Source organism: Myxocyprinus asiaticus, chromosome 33 (assembly GCF_019703515.2).
Source record: "Myxocyprinus asiaticus isolate MX2 ecotype Aquarium Trade chromosome 33, UBuf_Myxa_2, whole genome shotgun sequence".
In the NCBI taxonomy this organism is placed as follows: domain Eukaryota; kingdom Metazoa; phylum Chordata; class Actinopteri; order Cypriniformes; family Catostomidae; genus Myxocyprinus; species Myxocyprinus asiaticus.
The window spans coordinates 16,686,591-16,704,255 of record NC_059376.1 but is presented as its reverse complement, the minus strand read 5'-3'; the positions used below and the strand labels follow the sequence as shown (position 1 = coordinate 16,704,255).

At 38.7% G+C, this 17,665-nt stretch overlaps 2 protein-coding genes and 1 long non-coding RNA gene across 3 annotated transcripts; 1 reads left to right on the top strand and 2 right to left on the bottom strand.

Annotated features, from left to right (window-relative positions):
* Positions 1 to 699: 699 nt before the first annotated feature.
* LOC127424172 (uncharacterized) lies at positions 700 to 1,845 on the bottom strand. Its single transcript, XR_007894421.1, has 2 exons — positions 1,782 to 1,845; positions 700 to 1,499 (listed from the first exon to the last, which is right to left on the bottom strand). It is a non-coding gene; the product is annotated as an uncharacterized LOC127424172 (long non-coding RNA).
* Positions 1,254 to 11,478, top strand: LOC127424171 (hepatocyte nuclear factor 1-alpha-like). The gene is made up of 10 exons (XM_051669129.1): positions 1,254 to 1,552; positions 6,327 to 6,526; positions 6,646 to 6,826; positions 6,946 to 7,148; positions 8,387 to 8,538; positions 8,997 to 9,138; positions 9,239 to 9,430; positions 10,790 to 10,905; positions 11,128 to 11,212; positions 11,320 to 11,478. The coding sequence occupies exons 1-10, from the start codon at positions 1,254 to 1,256 to the stop codon at positions 11,448 to 11,450; spliced, it is 1,701 nt and encodes a 566-aa protein (XP_051525089.1). The 3' UTR covers positions 11,451 to 11,478.
* A 415-nt stretch (positions 11,479 to 11,893) lies between these two features.
* On the bottom strand, positions 11,894 to 16,588 carry LOC127424170 (protein CUSTOS-like). The gene is made up of 4 exons (XM_051669128.1): positions 16,230 to 16,588; positions 15,911 to 15,971; positions 12,053 to 12,393; positions 11,894 to 11,952 (listed from the first exon to the last, which is right to left on the bottom strand). Exons 1-4 carry the CDS (start codon positions 16,402 to 16,404, stop codon positions 11,894 to 11,896), a joined length of 636 nt encoding a protein of 211 aa, XP_051525088.1. The 5' UTR covers positions 16,405 to 16,588.
* Between the last annotated feature and the right edge of the window lie 1,077 nt (positions 16,589 to 17,665).

Sequence of the window (17,665 nt, the reverse complement as noted above, 5' to 3'; positions counted from 1 at the left end):
TTTCTTGTTTTAATTATGAATCCCACCAAATGATTTAGATTTAGTTGAAAACAAGACAAAATATATTATACCTTTCTTCTTCTCAAGTCAGTTTTTCCTGTCTTAATGATGTTTAGATATTTAGTCAGTAAGAAGTTTTATTTATTTATTATTATTATTATTATTATTATTTGCAGTGTAAGAGCAAACAGTTCATCACTTAAAAAAAAAAAAAAAGGCCTCTGTCAGGGAAATCTGATGATACACCTTTTTTGACATTTTGTGTTGCCCCTTCATGCTCAGCTGCACAATTTTTCCAGACAAATCAAATGATAAAGACACACAGAACATCTCTGGTGTAATAATAGCAAAAACCAGGGTTACCACGGTCATGGAAAACATGGAAACAAGGAATTTTTTGAATTTGTTTTCCATGCCTGAAAAGTCATGGAAATATCTATAGTGAATATACACAAAATAATTACCAAACCAGTCTAAATCATAATATGATATATTGTCCCTTGAAAAGTTGATAATTCTCTCAAACAATGACAGCTATGTCTTTAATGGACAAAGAAGCATTTCTGCATTTCTCTTAATTATCTTTTGGATCTGACACTTATTAAATCAGATTTGTTTGTTTTTATATTGTACTTTAATGTATTATTTTGTATTTTTACTTGTTATATGTGACGTTTCAAAATAAGACACTAGAACAAGTTCACTGCAAGTTTTTAATGTGTTCTTAATGTTAATTTTCACAGAATGGTTAGACTCTACCTTTGCCCTCAACAAGGGTTGTAGCCAAAGTTCACCAAGAGTGAGGGAGAGAAAGAGAGACATAGCGACAGAGTAAGGGAGGAGGGAATGAAGGGAAAAACAAGTTGGGAAATAAAAAAAACACATTTTAAAGTAAAAGAGCAACAGGTGTCTAGACATCATACAGGAGCACAAATAGAGGAACACTAGAAAAGGGAAAAAATGAAATCTTTGCATAAATGAGATCTTAATCAAGAAGAGAGACCACTGAGCTCCAATTCTGGAAACAGGTACATTTTGAACGAGTGCAATATTGTTTTGGCTTCTACAGTATGTGTGTGCACATCACAACTGTTTGCACACCAAAGTGTGTGTTTGTGTTCGATTGCTTCCAGAGACACAGACAAAGCTTGTGATTCCCTTTCCTTGTGTGTATGCGCACACATAGGTGCCTTCTCCAAGATCTGGGACCAAGTCAGAGGAACAACGGCTGCTGAGACACCAGAAAACGTGAGATGGATGGAGGAGATGACAGGAGAGCTGGCGGAGAACGAAGCAGCCAACTGTCGGCCTTGCAAGAGCAGCTGGTCTGGTCTCTACTGGGCTCAGGGTTATCGAAAGAACTGCTGATCCAGGCCATGGGAGATCTGGAGAGAGAGCGGGCTTCAGCTGGCATGGAGAGAGCAGATCGGGCCGATGGGGAGAGCTCGGAGGAGGGTGAGATGGACAATCCACCTCCCATATTCCGTGAGCTGGAGAAGCTGCCACCGGAGGAGAAGGCGAGACAGAGAGGTCAAGTTGACCATCTGTTGCAGTAAGTCTCCTAGTGTGCTCTGATACACTTCCAGCAGGTTAAAGTGTACAAACTTCACAATCTAATAAGATTTTAGTGCCAAAGATGCGATTTTTAATAAGTAATTACATGACAAAACATCAAAAGAATCTCTTCTTGCATTAATATGTTAGAACATCTCTATTAAATCCGCTTGTGCAGTGACTTCTGTTGTTTTCTCTTCAAACTTCCTATCCTACTCCACAAATACCTGAATAAACCACATCGTTGTCCTTTTCTACTCTATTCCTGCTCACCGGCTTCCTCTCTCTTCTACTGCTCTGTGTCCAAACTGATGGGGTAAATATAAAGGAGGTTCCACCTATTCTAGTTACTAATTACCCACCCTATTCATTATTCTCAGGCCATTTCTATCTTTTTAATAAATGAGTTACATCGACTGGTTAAAATTAACAGAGTGACAGTGTCCATCTCTCTCTCTCTCTCTCTCTCTCTCTCTCTCTCTCTCTCTCTCTCTCTCTCTCTCTCTCTCTTCTTTCGTGTGTGTGTGTGTGTGTGTGTGTGTGTACACACATGGCTATAGTGATATTGTAAAGCTAGTATGTTGTGAGGTATCTTTGTTTCCAAATGTCTGGCTCTTTGGACAGTTCAATGATAACTGACTTGTGACGAAGCACATGATGCACTTTATCTAAATATCTTGGGGGGCTGTGTTATTTATGAGTGATTTGTATAGGTAAAATCTATTGTTATTGGGAATGTTTGTGCATTTGTGAGTCTGTGTGTGTTCGTCTCGCATTCACAAGGGTTATTTGCAATCTGTTTTACTGGACTTTGCCCCTTGTCTCATGCCTTATCTTTCAGTGTTAACATTGCACCCTCTGTACCGCTCTATTTGCCTTCCTCTTTCCCCTAAGCCTTCTCTCAGTGTATTTCTAAAATAATATCTTGATTTTTTTTTATGTTTTCAGTTCTTGACATTGTACTTTCATAATTTTTTTCTAATGACATGGTAGGGTCATTCTGTGTGTGCCTATGATTTACTGCTGAGGCAATTAACAGGATGCTGAACTTTACAGTGTACTTAATATCTGAGTTATATTATTGATAGATTTTCCTGTTCCTGTAATGCAAATAGTTTAAGTAAAACATACATTTTCTGTTTTAGGTTTGTGACCATTACAGTTTTATGTAGTTTTAATATAATATTATATATATATATAATCAATTCCACCAAAATTTATATATATATATATATATATATATATATATATATATATATATATATATATATATATATATATATATCAGTTTATGAATCAGCCATTGAAAAAGCCATATTTGTTGACCACTTATCTAAATATTTTAGGTGGACACTTTCCCCCTATAGTGGTTTCTTAGTGTCTATGGTGGTTAATCTGTGACAAGTTGCAACAAACCCCTTAAGTTAAGAAGCCTCTTAGTCATAATTGGAATCATAATGTAACAAAGTAATCATAAAGTTTTTTCTTAACTTAAGGGTGTTGTTGCAACCAGCTGATGATACTTGGGACTTGAGGTGGGAATATAGGACTTTTTGGAAATTAAGTAAACTTCCCTAGGCAGAGGCTAGTTGCACTAAGTAAACTAGGCAAAAAAAGAAACGTCCTCTCACTTTCAACTGCTTTTATTTTAACATCAAACTTAACATGTGTAAATACTTATATGAACATAAAAAGATTCAACAACTAAGACATAAACTGAACAAGTTTCACAGACATGTGACAAACAGAAATGGAATAATGTGTCCCTGAACAAAGGGGGGGTCAAAATCAAAAGTAACAGTCAGTATCTGGTGTGGCCACCAGCTGCATTAAGTACTGCAGTGCATCTCCTCCTCATGGACTGCACCAGATTTGTTTCTGGGGGGAATGGCCCTAGCCCTCACCTCCTATCCAACAGGTCCCAGACGTGCTCAATGGAATTGAGATCCGGGCTCTTTGCTGGCCATGGCAGAACACTGACATTCCTGTCTTGCAGGAAATCATGCACAGAACGAGCAGTATTGCTGGTGGCATTGTCATGCTGGAGGGTGATGTCAGGATGAGCCTGCAGGAAGGGTACCACATGAGGGAGGAGGATGTCTTCCCTGTAACGCACAGCGTTGAGATTGCCTGCAGTGACAACAAGCTCAGTCCGTTGATGCTGTGACACACCGCCCCAGACCATGACGGACCCTACACCTCCAAATCGATCCCGCTTCAGAGTACAGGCCTCGGTGTAACGCTCATTCCTTCGATGATAAACGCAAGTCCGACCATCACCCCTGGTGAGACAAAACCGTGACTCGTCAGTGAAGAGCACTTTATGCCATTCCTGTCTGATCCAGCGAAGGCGGGTTTGTGCCCACAGGCGACGTTGTTGCCGGTGACGTCTGATAAGGACCTGCCTTACAACAGGCCTACAAGCCCTCAGTCCAGCCTCTCTCAGCCTATCGCAGACAGTCTGAGCAATGATGGAGGGATTGTGCATTCCTGGTGTAACTCGGGCAGTTGTTGTTGCCATCCTGTATCTGTCCTGCAGGTGTGATATTCGAATATACTGATCCTGTGCAAGTGTTGTTACACGTGGTCTACCACTGCGAGGACAATCAGCTGTCCTTCCTGTCTCCCTGTAGCGCTGTCTTAGGCATCTCACAGTACGGACATTGCAATTTATTGCCTCCATGCAGCATGCCTAAGGCACGTTCACGCAGATGAGCAGGGACCCTGGGCATCTTTCTTTTGGTGTTTTTCAGAGTCAGTAAAAAGTTCTCTTTAGTGTCCTAAGTTTTTATAACTGTGACCTTAATTGCCTTCCGTCTGTAAGTTGTTAGTGTCTTAACGACTGTTCCACAGGTGCATGTTCATTAATTGTTTATGGTTCATTGAACAAGCATGGGAAACTTTGTTTAAACACTTTACAATAAAGATCTGTAAAGTTATTTAATTTTTTACAAAATTATCTTTAAAATACAGTGGCTTGAAAAAGGGACGTTTCTTTTTTTGCTGAGTTTTATAAATAGCAACAAAAAGCACCTTCTTTGCAATAAGTGCAAATAGTGGCAGATACTATTTGCACCCCTAATTATTCACTAACATACAGTATAGGAGCATCACTGCAGCATGTTTGCTTAGTTTATTTAGAGTTGCACATACTCTAATCCCTGCAAGGAAATCAACATTTACATTAATTGTTTATATATATTATTATGAGTAGTATTAAAGGAAATATTAAGATGGGGAAAAGTGGGACGAAAGGCGGATTTGAACTCGGGTTGTCCGCATGAAAAAAGCACAACCAGTAACAGTCGTTTCACCCAACGAAATGCAGCAACACTAGAGGTGCAGTTTGTCTTTGTGGCAGACAGGTCTCTTAATCATCGTAAACGAGGAAGCAGGAAATGTAAGCGCAGCGTAGTTCTAGCGGGAAGACTAGCAGCTGTACATCATCGCACCATTAGCCATGTAACTCCTAGCCAATCACATGAAAGCCATTGCTTTATAAGTCTGCTCACAATCGATCACATTGCTGTTTCAGTGTGCTAACACAGCAACCTCCACCACCCCACCACCACCAGTTGAGTCCTGTCCTGCACGGGGTTAGGTTCATCGCCCCTGCCTCCTGTCTCCGGCAGGATATGACGATTCCGAGTACAACTTCTTCGGACCACCAGACGGGGCTTACGCCAAAGAGAGACATTACATTTTCTGTTTTATATTCATCAAATAAATGTCATCTTGAATTTCACTCAAGTCTGCGAGTCTTCCTGATAGGACTGGGTTTACAACAAAAAGACTTTTAATTCAACACAACATAAAACTGCTTTTTAGCATAATAAAACCATAATGCACACACAGCTCTGTGTGCTCTCTTATTCTGATGACTTTTCAGTCTAACAGACGGAATGCACGCATTTAATGGCTGTGTGCACCTCCCTCTCTCTCCCGAACTGGCGCTCTGCCTCCTCTTTATCCCTCTCCTGGCTGATTGCAGTAACTCAGCGCCAGGCGTCCATCCTAACGGCCCGGCCCCACCCTCCTCCTCGTCACAGTCTTCAATTTCTGTGTTACTACCAGACTATTGGAATGCAAAAAGCCGCACTGTGTGCAAATAGTCACTCCAAATATGGTAAAATAAATGAATAAATAAACTTTTTCAAAATTGAAATTCTAAAACTTCCAGGCACAAATAGCACAGTTTCCTGAGAATGACCCACTAATAAGTATTGTGCTATTCTTGTAGCATATTTGTAAGAACTTTTTTAGAAACAGTTAAGCATTTTACACTGATTATTTATTTATTTTTATTTTATTTCTCCCCCAATTAGGAATGCCCAATTCCCAATATGCTCTAAATCCTCGTGGTGGCATAGTGACTCCCCTCAATCCGGGTGGCGGAGGATGAATCTCAGTTGCCTCTGCGTCTGAGATCGTCAATCTGCGCATCTTATCACGTGGCTTGTTGAGTGCGTTACCGCGGAGACATAGTGTGTGTGGAGGCTTCACGCTTTTCTCCGCGGCATCCATGCAACATTCACCACGCGCCCCACCGAGAGTGAACCACATTATAGCGACCATGAGGAGGTTACCCCATGTGACTCTACCCTCCCTAGCAACTGTAAAATTTGGTTGCTAAGGAGACCTGGCTGGTGTCACTCAGCACGCCCTGGATTCGAACTCACAACTCCAGGGGTGGCAGTCAGCATCTTTACTCGCTGAGCTACCCAGGCCCCATTTTACTCTGATTATAACATATTGATTCATTTCTGTGTTAGAGAGGATCCTTGGCATGTAGCTAAAATGGTGAAGAGCTACATGCAGCAGCACAATCTACCCCAGAGAGAGGTGGTAGAGTCCACCGGTCTCAACCAATCACATCTCTCCCAGCACCTCAACAAGGGCACGCCCATGAAGAATCAAAAACGTGCCACGCTGTATAGCTGGTACATCAAGAAACAGGCAGAGATTAGCCAACGTGAGTATGACCCTTTCTTTCTTTTTTTTAATGTAAGGTTCTGTTATAATAAGCCTGGGCTAATAAAATATATGCTTAAAGAGAAGATGTCAAACCGCATAAAATCAAATCCCAAGTAGAATTCACCAACGCCAGTCGAGGTGTTGTGTCAGGAGAGGAATCTGGGGAGGATGGCCGAAAAGGACGGAGAAATCGATTCAAATGGGGCCCTGCCTCCCAGAAAATCCTTTTCCAGGCTTATGAACGACAGAAGAACCCCAGTAAAGAGGAGAGGGAGGGATTGGTGGAGGAGTGCAACAGGTAAGTGAAGATCGGGCAATGAAAGAGTGAACTGGGCACCATGAACCCAAATTGCCTATGTTGGTAAAGTTGCGACATGTGCAAGACCTAATGTGTATGTGAATGTGTGTGTGCTTTAGAGCAGAGTGTCTACAAAGGGGAGTGTCTCCTTCTCAGCTAGCTGGTCTGGGCTATAATCTGGTGACAGAGGTACGCGTTTATAATTGGTTCGCCAATCGGCGCAAGGAGGAGGCATTTCGCCACAAACTGGCACTGGACACAGCTTACAACAGCCAATCAGCACCCTCCACAGGCCAGACTCTACCATCCAGTCCTTCACCAGGTAGCCATACAATTTCATTCAAAGTAATACCTATCCATATATCATCTTTAGAATGCTGTTATCAATCCAAGGTGTATGATATTGGCAGAGTATTAATAGTCCAGTAGAGCATGAAATGAAACTTCAGAGCCTGGTTGCAAGAAAACCCTTAGTTATAATTGTAAGTGTTTTGTTACTAAAAGATTTCTTAACTTAAAGGAATATAGTATACCGAGTTCAGTACAAGTTAAGCTCAATCAACAGCTTTTGTGGCATAATGTTGATAAATTATTTAGACTCATCCCTCCTTTTCTTAAAAAAAAAAAAAAAAAAGCAAATATCGAGATTCCAGTGAGGCACTTGCAATGGAAGTGAATGGAGACCAATTTTTGGAGGGTTTAAAGACAGAAATGTGAAGCTTATCATTTTATAAAAGTACTTTCATTAAAGCTGAAGTATGGAATTCCTGCGATATTAGCGCCACCAAACAGAACTGCAAAAATTAACTTTTTTTCAAAACAGCTTTCTGAATATGCCCCCCGTCTGCCTTGGTTAAACAAAGAGATAGTCCCGCCTCCAACTCACGCCATTGGTTGAGTAACGTTGTTTGGGTGGGTCTAAGTGGGTCGCGTAAAAGAAAAAGAGAAATTTTCAAAGTGCCACAGAAAGGCAGTGCTAACAGTTTTCAAGGAAATTAACCAATAAATGGCTTACTAATAGTTGTCTGTATTTTACCAGAAAAAGTTACATACATCAGCTTTAATTTCTCTGTTAAAACTTGTGTATTACTGAGCTGTAAAGTTCATTGTTCTATGTTTTCATAAAAAACAAAGTTGTAAAATTGGCTATAACTTTAAACAGAAAAGGTTAGTAAGCGATTTTATAACACTAAAATCATGTTACCATGCATTTTGTTTTTGTCTTGTGGCTATACTTTTGAAACAGTGAGTATTTTAAAGTTAATGGATTGACCCCATTCACCTCCATTATGAGTGCCTCACTGTCACCCAGATCTTTGCTTCTTTTCTTTTAAAGAAAACAAGGGACGAGTCAAAATGTATTTTTGTGGTAATTGACATTATGCCACAAACGCTGATGATTGAACTTAATTTGTATTGAACCCGGAATATTCCTTTAAGGGGTTTCTTGCAACTGGCTGCAGATTTTGAAACTTTTAAATTACCTTTAGTTCTTACCTTCTGCTTAGTCATAAAATTGAACACTTCTACCTACCTTTCTCTTTGGTTCACACTCTGAAGGTCTGAAGTACAATCAGTCAGTGTTGTGTGAGAATTTGGGCACAATAAGAAGCTCCAATGGTGAAGACAGTGGTGGTGGAGGTCGTCTCGGAGCCAGTCCAATCCAGCTAGAACCCAGCCATACACTCTTGGACACACACCACAACAAACCAGTGAGATTAATAAACAGGACACACTTCATCAAAAATAACTGACATTGACATTGATGCAATTGGTAGATGGTTTTATCCAAGTGACATTGCATTCCCTGGGAATCAAATCCATGACCTTGGTGTTGCTAGAAATGCCATGCTCTACCAGTTGATCTACAGCAAGTATGCTTAGTCCTGCTCCTGGAGATCTAACTTTCTTCAGAGTTTAGGAATTTTTTTAAAGAAGCCCCAAGAATTGATGAGCTGGTTCAGATGTGTTTGCTTATAGTTGGAGCTAAACTCTGCAGGAAGGCATATCTCCAGGATTAGGATTGAGCACCTCTGATATACAGCACAGGAACACTTTACGGACATAAGCACTAGCGGTTATTGTATTTAAGGCAAATAAACAAGAAACTTGATTTGACAATCAATGTTCAGGCAAGAAACAAGCCTCAAGTTTTTGTCTCCTCACCTAGGCTTCAGGAGGGGGTTCCTTACCTCCTGTTAGTACTCTCACTTCTTTGCATGGAGTGTCAGGATCCTCGGCTCCCCATCAAGGACTGATTATGGCCTCGCTACCAAGTGTAATGAGTCTGGGGGACTCCTCACTTCTCATAGGTATTATACAAGCATGATGGGGTATAGTGATCTGGATTCACAGCTTAAGATCAAAACACTTGTAATTAATGGCTAATACTGTATATGACTTTTACTACAGGCTTGACATCCTCCCAAACACAGACAGTCCCTGTGATCAACAATATGGGGGGTGGGTTTACTACCCTCCAGCCAATCTCGTTTCAGCAGCAGCTTCATACCGGACCTCAGCAGCCAATAGCACAGCAGCTTCAGAGTCACATTGGCCCTAGCTCATTCATGGCAACAATGGCCCAGTTGCCAGAAAGTCACAGTAAGTACTTCTGGTATAAAGGACATTTCTTTATTTATGATTTTCACAAAAGATACAGACATTAGAGGAATGTTCTGGGTTCAATTCAAGCTTGTATTTTTGTTAAAAGAACAGCTAACCCAAAAGTCATAGTAATAATTTTGCCATTCCAAACCCATATGACTTTCTTTCTAATGAGGAACACAAAAGGAGATGTTCTAAATGAACATTGCGATCTTCTCAATACAATGGCATATAATTAAAGTAGTCCATGTGGCTCATGCATCATATATGTCAAGTCTTCTGAAGGCATTCAAAAGGTTTTGGTGAGAAACAACCCAAAATTTAAGTCATTTTTCAGTGAAAATGTTGATGTCCGTGTTCACGTGAGAATTTATGCTGTTTAATTTATGTTGTTTAGCACTAAACAACGGAAATTCAGCAACTGACTTCAACATTTTCACTGAAAAGGACTTAAATTTTGGGTTTTTACTCTAAACCTAACCTCAACTGAATGCCTTCAGAAGACTTGGAACATGACACACAAGCTGCATGGACTACGTTTGATCAGTTTGGGTGCTTTTTTAAACATTAAAGCATGGACTAAAAGCAAACTGTTTTTTATTTTGGTTCGTTCTGAGCAGAAATTGTATTTTTTAATTCTGTTCCAGCATTCAGCAGCCTCCATTCCAAATGGTAAACGGTTAGAACAAAATAAAAGAATGGTTAATAATTTTTGTACCTACAGAGAGCACACGCACAGCCCTTGTTCTTCTGGAGATAAAAAAGTCCTGTATCAAATTTATATGGCTTTAATATAACTAACATTTGGTAAAACAGAAGGAGCACACACTCATTGCTCTTGGCTCTTCAGCTGTAATAAGCCAAATGAAACCGAAAATTTTCACAAAGTAAGGCCTAAATAAAAAAAATTATTCTTTGGATTCTGGATTCTTTGCACATTTCTGGTGAATGTTACCAGGTTTACTGGCTTTACATAGTCGTGATGACAGAAGTTGGAAAGTGAAAATAAGGTTATCAAGGTATTCTATCACACAAGTCTCATGTTAACATGTATAATGTTAAAGTTGTTAGCACAAGTTTACAGTTTTTCCCGAAACAGTGCATATTTTGAAGTTTATTCCGGTGCAATGCCTTGCCCCGTGAATTTCTGCAAGAAATTACTGTTAATACAATTTGTGCTTGTTTTTATATATATATATATATATATATATTTTTCATAACACAAATGCTGGTGATAGAGCTTTACTTATTTTGAGCCCAGAACATTCCTTTAATTGTTGTTTCTTATTATATGTTTGCCTTATTTAGCTGAAATAGTGGACTTGACCAAAACTGTGTTTTTATGTTGTTTTCCAGTGTACAGCAAGGCAGACCTGACCTGTTACCCCTCCTCTAGTCTCCTGTCCCAGGCTATGGTCATTGCAGACAGCAACAGCATTGGAATGCTGACCAACCTCACAGCTGTTCGCCAGGCATGAACCAAACACTCTGGCCTAGTGTAGGAATTCTTCACAGTGAGAGAGAGAGAAAAAAAGACAACATGCATTAATTTGAATAACTGCTGCATTAAGCAATTCAATGCAGAAATATGCAAGATGAATTCAAGGCAGAGAAAATATTCTTCATGTAATAACCATACAAACTATATGTGAATCTGACTCTTTGAAATGATCTATCTTTTCCCTCTCTATCAGATTCTCGCCTCAGATCCCGAGGATCACACAGACACTCCCACTGAAGAGGAGTCTTTACACCTGCAATCCACTTCTCCAGAGCCAGGTACTGACATTCTCAGAGCCAAATTCAGTAAAATTTCAGGTATTACTGAAATAAAATCAACTCTCGTTCTGAGTCTACCTATATTTCTCTTTTAATCAAATTTTTAGAGTCTTTGGGCAGTTTGGAGCTCTACCCTCAGACGCAGACGAGCGAGACCCATCCTTCTCACCTGCTCTCCTCTTCACCAGGGGACATAGACCCTTACATCCCTACACAGATGCTCTCTACTGCACAATAGCTGCAGGTACGGATGGCAATCCCATCTCGAAACATGGAAGAAAGCTGCTGAGATTTTTTCAGATGAAAGGAATGCTGATGATCCGTATGAGAAAACGAGAAATACAAACTTTTTAGATGCATCAGAGAGAAAACAAAACTGATGACATATGTAATATGTCGCTACTTGCTGCCTAACTATTCTCAAAGATTTTATGAGGTTTGTGGAAATAGATGTAAATTACACTCCTGACAGGAATAATTTAGTCTTGTTTAATCCAGAATAATATACAAAATTATTTTGTGAACAAGTAGAAGCCTTAAGTTTTAAAGTATGGCACTGTAATTCATTTAGAGAACTGGGCATCTAAATGTTATTGAATGTGCTAGATATTTTTATCTAGTCAATCTGATGATTAATGAAAAAAGATGAAAAATTAATGGGGAAAAAAAGTCAGAATACTTTCAGTAAAACTTTAATGATGAACTTCTTAGGGGGTCATAGCATGAACACTTGATAATTCCTGATGAGAAACAGGTTTTCTTTTAAATCAATGCTGTTACTGAATAATAAACATAATACAATAACATATAGAAAATATATCTAGAACAAGTAATTACAACCTCTGTTTAAACACAGAATATAAAGTCTTTCATTCACTCCTCCTCCAACTTCATCTTTTTCTTCTTTTTTCTTTGTCAAATTCTCATCTGTTCCTTCTCTATTAGATTGTTTCATTGCTTCATTCTCCTCACTTCCCACTGTCAGCAATTTTCTTTTCTTCTTCTTTTTCTTCTTCTTTGGGACTATGTCTATATTCTTTTCATCCTCCTCTCCAGACTCTGCCTGTTCTTTTGTCATACTTTTCTCATCTATTTTCTCTATAAGGGTTTGGGCTGAAGGACCGAGCAGGTCTGATACAGACACAGCAGCTTCTTTAAGCCTCATCTCCATCTCACTGTCACTGCAGAAGGTGTGAAAAACAAGATCAATTTCACAACACAAAACAGCATAATATCGGTAATGCAGAATTCTACCTAAATTGAATAAACTTCTATGGCAGCTACATACAATAGACTAATATGTAACAGGATATGGCAACTATATTCCTCTATACTTTTTGAGCACAAGCCTAAAAAGGACATTCTCAAAATGCAATGGCTGTAGTTCATCCCCACATTGTAATACAGGCATAACTGTGGTCTCTTTTGAAAGGATACACTTGGTAGTTTGATGTTAAAACGTCAGAATTAATAAAAGTCATGAAGAAAAATACTTAGCAATTTGTTTTCCATTTATTTATATGAGCTAATATATGACATCGAACTTGTTGATCCATAAAAACCCAATGGAACTAAGCCACAAGTCTGATAATGTTCTATTTCAAATTTAAGGATGATAACTTTAAATCTCTTAGTTATATGAATCATTTTCAAAGACCATGTATTGTGATTCTGGCCGCTTTTAGCATTAGCGCCTAAATTCAGAATAGTAAACATTATAAAATAAACATTATCTAGTGCATATATTCTACTTCCAATCATAAATTAGTTGTTGTAGCAGTGTCTTTTAATGATCTCATGTGGATTCCATTCATATAATGAGGCAGAGAACAGATTATTGGCAGGTGCAGCTGATAGCAGGTGTACAGCTCTTCTGCAATTACAGCTTCAGAACTGTCAATAATCATATACAAATTCAAGGGACTTCAGGGATATAATAGACAAACCATATATTTTTGTAATTTTCTATATATTTACAATAAGTCTCAACAGTCCACTCATGAGTTTTATGCTTGATACGTAATGTAAGGTATGGGGAAGTCCCCAGTCATGTGGGCACTAGGGGTGTAAATCAGACATTTCATCATCAATACGATCTTATATCGATTCTCTTGGCCTGCGATCCAATATTTGCCAATACTTCAAAGTCTGCTGTGATACGATTTTGATTTGATTCGATTCAGGGCCCTGCGATCGATGTTCTGATATTATGTGCCTATTTTACACAAAAAAGTTTTGCCCTCAAATGCAACCAAAATATAATTTGAATATTTTATTGAGCTCTCTGAAAAGTGCAAATTTAGTATCCACATTGGGACATCCACAACAAAATAAGGTACTTCAGATGTTGAAAAAAAAATTATACAGATAATAATATAAAAAAATAACGTCACAAGCCCGATTGACGCATGCTCACGCTGCACGGAGAGCAGTGCGCAATTTGGCTTCACAGACCCTGCGCACATCCTTGTCCCACATGAAAAGTGTATTTAGCGCTCATAAAGTGAAATTAATGTAATAAGGTTGCTTAATCGCCAGACAGAAATGCGTAGGGACATGGCTGACATAAGAGTATTAAAATAAAGGTGCATCTTAAAAAATGTCTATATCGATATTTGCGCGTTGTATCGCTAACATTGGATCGTTGGTTATTGGATTGATGCATCGATTCAGATCGATGGATCGTTACACCCCTAGTGGGCACTGAGGTAGGCATGATGTCATAACTTCCTCCATCTCTTAACCATATTTATAATGAGAAACTTGTGTGCCTCTAGGTTCCTACAGCATGTCAGTGGATCATATTGCATACGTTTTTTTTAGTGGAAAACGGACATAAATAATAATTCTTCATGAGGTACATATAAGAATTCATCAAAATTTCTGTAAATGTGCACACCTTTGGACTAAATGTTCTATTGGATGTTGTTTACTGAAGCCTGCTAGGGACAACTCAAACAGAGTTTACATCACTGAATAGGTATGTGCGTCTTAATAATGGTTTCATTTTCATAACTCTTGCTTTGATATTTTGGTATGTTGACATGAGTTAAAGGGATAGTTCACCCAAAAAATGAAAATTCTCTCATTATTTACTCACCCTCGTGATATCCCAGGTGTGTATGACTTTCTTTCTTCATCAGAACACATTTGAAGAAAATTAGAAAAATATCTTAGATCAGGATGTCCTTAAAATACAAGTGAATGGAGATTTCTCTTTTGAGTCTTCAAAAATCACAGACAGTCAGCAGAAACATCATCCATATGACACCAGCTGTTAAATTAATGTCTTCTGAAGCAATACGATCACTTTTGGAGCGAAAAAGCGAAATATTTAAGTACTTTTTTAACTCGCGTGTGATGTAATCGCATTGGCATTTGAAACACGTGAGAACTGACACACGTGAGACACAGCCGGAAGAGCTGCGCTGTTTACAAGTGAGAAGGAGGAACGCTGTACAGTATCTTGGTTGGTTTTGGTTTAGATCTGTATTTATCTGTTTCTTAACTCACAGTGTTGTGTTTGTGTGCTCATCTCGGATGTCTCAACCAAGTGAAGAACGTAAGATTACATGTGTATCCATGGCAATGCAAATACATCACATGAGAGACTGCTTGGACTCCACCCTCATGTGAACCATTGGATTATGGTTAAAAAGTACTTAAATATTGATCTTTTTTCACACCAAAAGCGATCGTGTCACTTTAGAAGACATTCATTTCATTTAAAAGTTGTAGTCATATCAATGATGTTTATGCTGACTGTTTGTAATGTTTGGACCTTCAAAAGAGAAATCTCCATTCACTTGCATTTTAAGGACCTACTGAGCTAAGATATTTTTCTTCAAATGTGTTCTGGTGATGAAAGACAGTCATACACACCTGGGATATCATGAAGGTGAGTAAATAATGAGAGAATTTTCATTTTTGAGTGGACTATCCCTTTAAGAAATTTCTCAGGCAGTAACATTTCTATTGTGAAACAATGGCTAAATTTCAAAGCTGAAGTATTAGACATTTCTTATGATGTATAGTTTGTCATGATTAAATAAGAATTGAATGTTGATAATGTACAGTTAATGCAAACAAAACCGATCGTAAGATCGCCGGCGATAGCTGCCAGAGAAGGGGCTAAGGTCTAATGGCTTTGTGTTGAAAAGGATAAAAGTGTGAATCTGATGAGGCCTGTCAAGAACATGTCAGGGTCACACAAGATTTTTTGCATTGCAATTTTTTTTTCATGGAAATTAAGCACAATATACCTCAATTCTCATTACTTTAATAATACTATGGTACAGTTGAATTGCCTGTATTACAGTAAAGAAAATCGTCAATGAGAATAATGAAAATGACAACAACAAAAGCGTGAACAAAAGTGACATCCAAAATCAGCACTACAATAATGAGAATTTGCATTTTCCTAATGCATTTCCCTTTGATTATTTGGTGACTGTGATGAGGAGGGGGGCCGGGCCGGGCCGTGAGGATACATGCTGAATCGGGCTAATCAACCAGAGGGGGATAAAGTCGAGCCGAAGTCGCTACTATGGGAGAGTTAGAGACACACGTGGTCATTTTGTATGTGTGTGTGCATGTGCCCTGCCCTCCTCCTCGTCACAGTGACCCAGACATGTTTTCGTGGGATTCACCCTAAAAGAAGTGTGTGCATGTACTATCATAAGCAGGAGTCAAACTCGCCTAGAGCTGGGAATGGGTCTTCTTTTAAAGGGTGGAGGTGATGATTGCTCCTTCCATTTTCCTGGAGCAGATGTGGAGAAAAGGTGGGAAAATTACAAGAAACATGTCTCAGTTTAAAGCCTGAACAATAGCTGTCGCTATGTTGATTTATTATTGTAAAACTGTCTTTCAAAACTTCACTGGCAGTTCCATTTGTGCATTAACATAAGAATTTCTTAGCTAAACTTTATTTCATATGCCATTTCCCTTAGATAACACATGCAAAATCAATAATATGAGATATGTATCAGCAATCAGTCTATTATTGGAGGTCGCTCACCTTCTTCATTGTGCTCTTCCTCTCTGTTTTCAGACTGACCAGGTTTTGAGTTATCAGTCTCACATAACACCTCTGAAATACATCTAAAATTGTGTGTGTGTGTGTGTGTGTGTGTGCTGAGGAGGAAGGGAGAGAGAGAGAGAGAGAGAGAGAGAGAGAGAGAGAGAGAGATCATACTGACAAACAATAAGAGATTTAAAATGGCAAAGATACTGTGGGAACTGGGATTATTGTCTCACCCGTCCAATAAAGCTCCTAACTTTTTTGCAACATGGGATCGAAACTCTGGGGTTGTCCTGAGCTCATTACCATCATGTTCATGTTTTGAAACATCTGCTCTGTCAATAAATCCATTAAAATAAATAAATAAATAAATACTTAAATCAAATCTCAAAGTGTTGCATGTGTAAATTATAAATCTTAAGGCATTGTTTAAAACAGCCAACTCACCTATGACTGTGTCTGCTGTCTCCATCTAGGTGGGGTAAAAACAACACTAAATAAGATCTGAGATGTTTATGTTATATTTGCCAATAATTCATTGGCTAGTGACGCCATTTATTAATTACAAACTTCTTGAAAAGGTAGATAGTAAGGTTGTGTGGTTCTCCATAAGGATTGTGTGGCACCTCTCCCATTGATCTTGACATCATCTAATTTACATTGTCTGTCCGAGTTTTCATCTTCACTGTTGCTTTCAGACATTGTCAATGTTTATTTGTCCATCGGTAAGGACTTGTGAAGCATGTTATATTGGTCAGGATCTGTGCATCACTTGAGTAAAACTATAGGTCACTATATTCTTTACCGCTCTAAATGTAATGTAACGTAATGTAAGAACACAAGTGGCTCATCAGTCTTCACTCCTGAAGCTAAACGAAAAGAAAACACTGATGTACAATTAACTGTTAGGCGCTTTACTGGAGCCACATGATGACATGAGGTTTGAATGGATGGATTTTTTTTTTTTTTTGGATGGATGGATGGATGGATTTTCTTTTTTGACACAACTGTATACCAGATACAGTTAAGCAGTTTAAAGTCATTGATTTATTTTCTTATAATAATTTTTTAATATCAACAATTCTATAATATAAGCATTGTTTTTATACCATTGGGCCTGTTTAATAGCTACAGAGAAGTTGTTATAGTCTATTTATAAAGAGATTAACGAGAATTTCAAACAGGCACGCACTTGTCTACACCCATAAATTCAACACCAGGGGCTGGTTGCACCAGCTACACATAAGTTACAACTTAACCTAGTTGTGGGCATAAATTGGCACTAAGTCACAATTTACGCACTACTAAACATGTGAGCATTGCACCATTAAATTTATTTATACCACGGGTGCATATTGGTTGATGGATGTTCTAAGGTGTGCAATTATTTTCAAGTAAACACACAGCTATGAAGTAGTTCCAGGTCTTGACCG

Coding starts and splice junctions, on each gene's coding strand:
- LOC127424171 (XM_051669129.1), top strand. CDS start 1,254: ATGGATGGAGGAGATGACAGGAGAGCTGGCGGAGAACGAAGCAGCCAA. Junction 9,431..10,789: donor CCAGTTGCCAGAAAGTCACA/GTAAGTACTTCT, acceptor GTTGTTTTCCAG/TGTACAGCAAGGCAGACCTG. Junction 10,906..11,127: donor ACCTCACAGCTGTTCGCCAG/GCATGAACCAAA, acceptor CCTCTCTATCAG/ATTCTCGCCTCAGATCCCGA.
- LOC127424170 (XM_051669128.1), bottom strand. CDS start 16,404: ATGATCTCTCTCTCTCTCTCTCTCTCTCTCTCTCTCTCTCTCTCTCCC. Junction 15,972..16,229: donor GGAAGAGCACAATGAAGAAG/GTGAGCGACCTC, acceptor CATCTGCTCCAG/GAAAATGGAAGGAGCAATCA. Junction 11,953..12,052: donor TATTCTGTGTTTAAACAGAG/GTTGTAATTACT, acceptor GTTTCTCATCAG/GAATTATCAAGTGTTCATGC.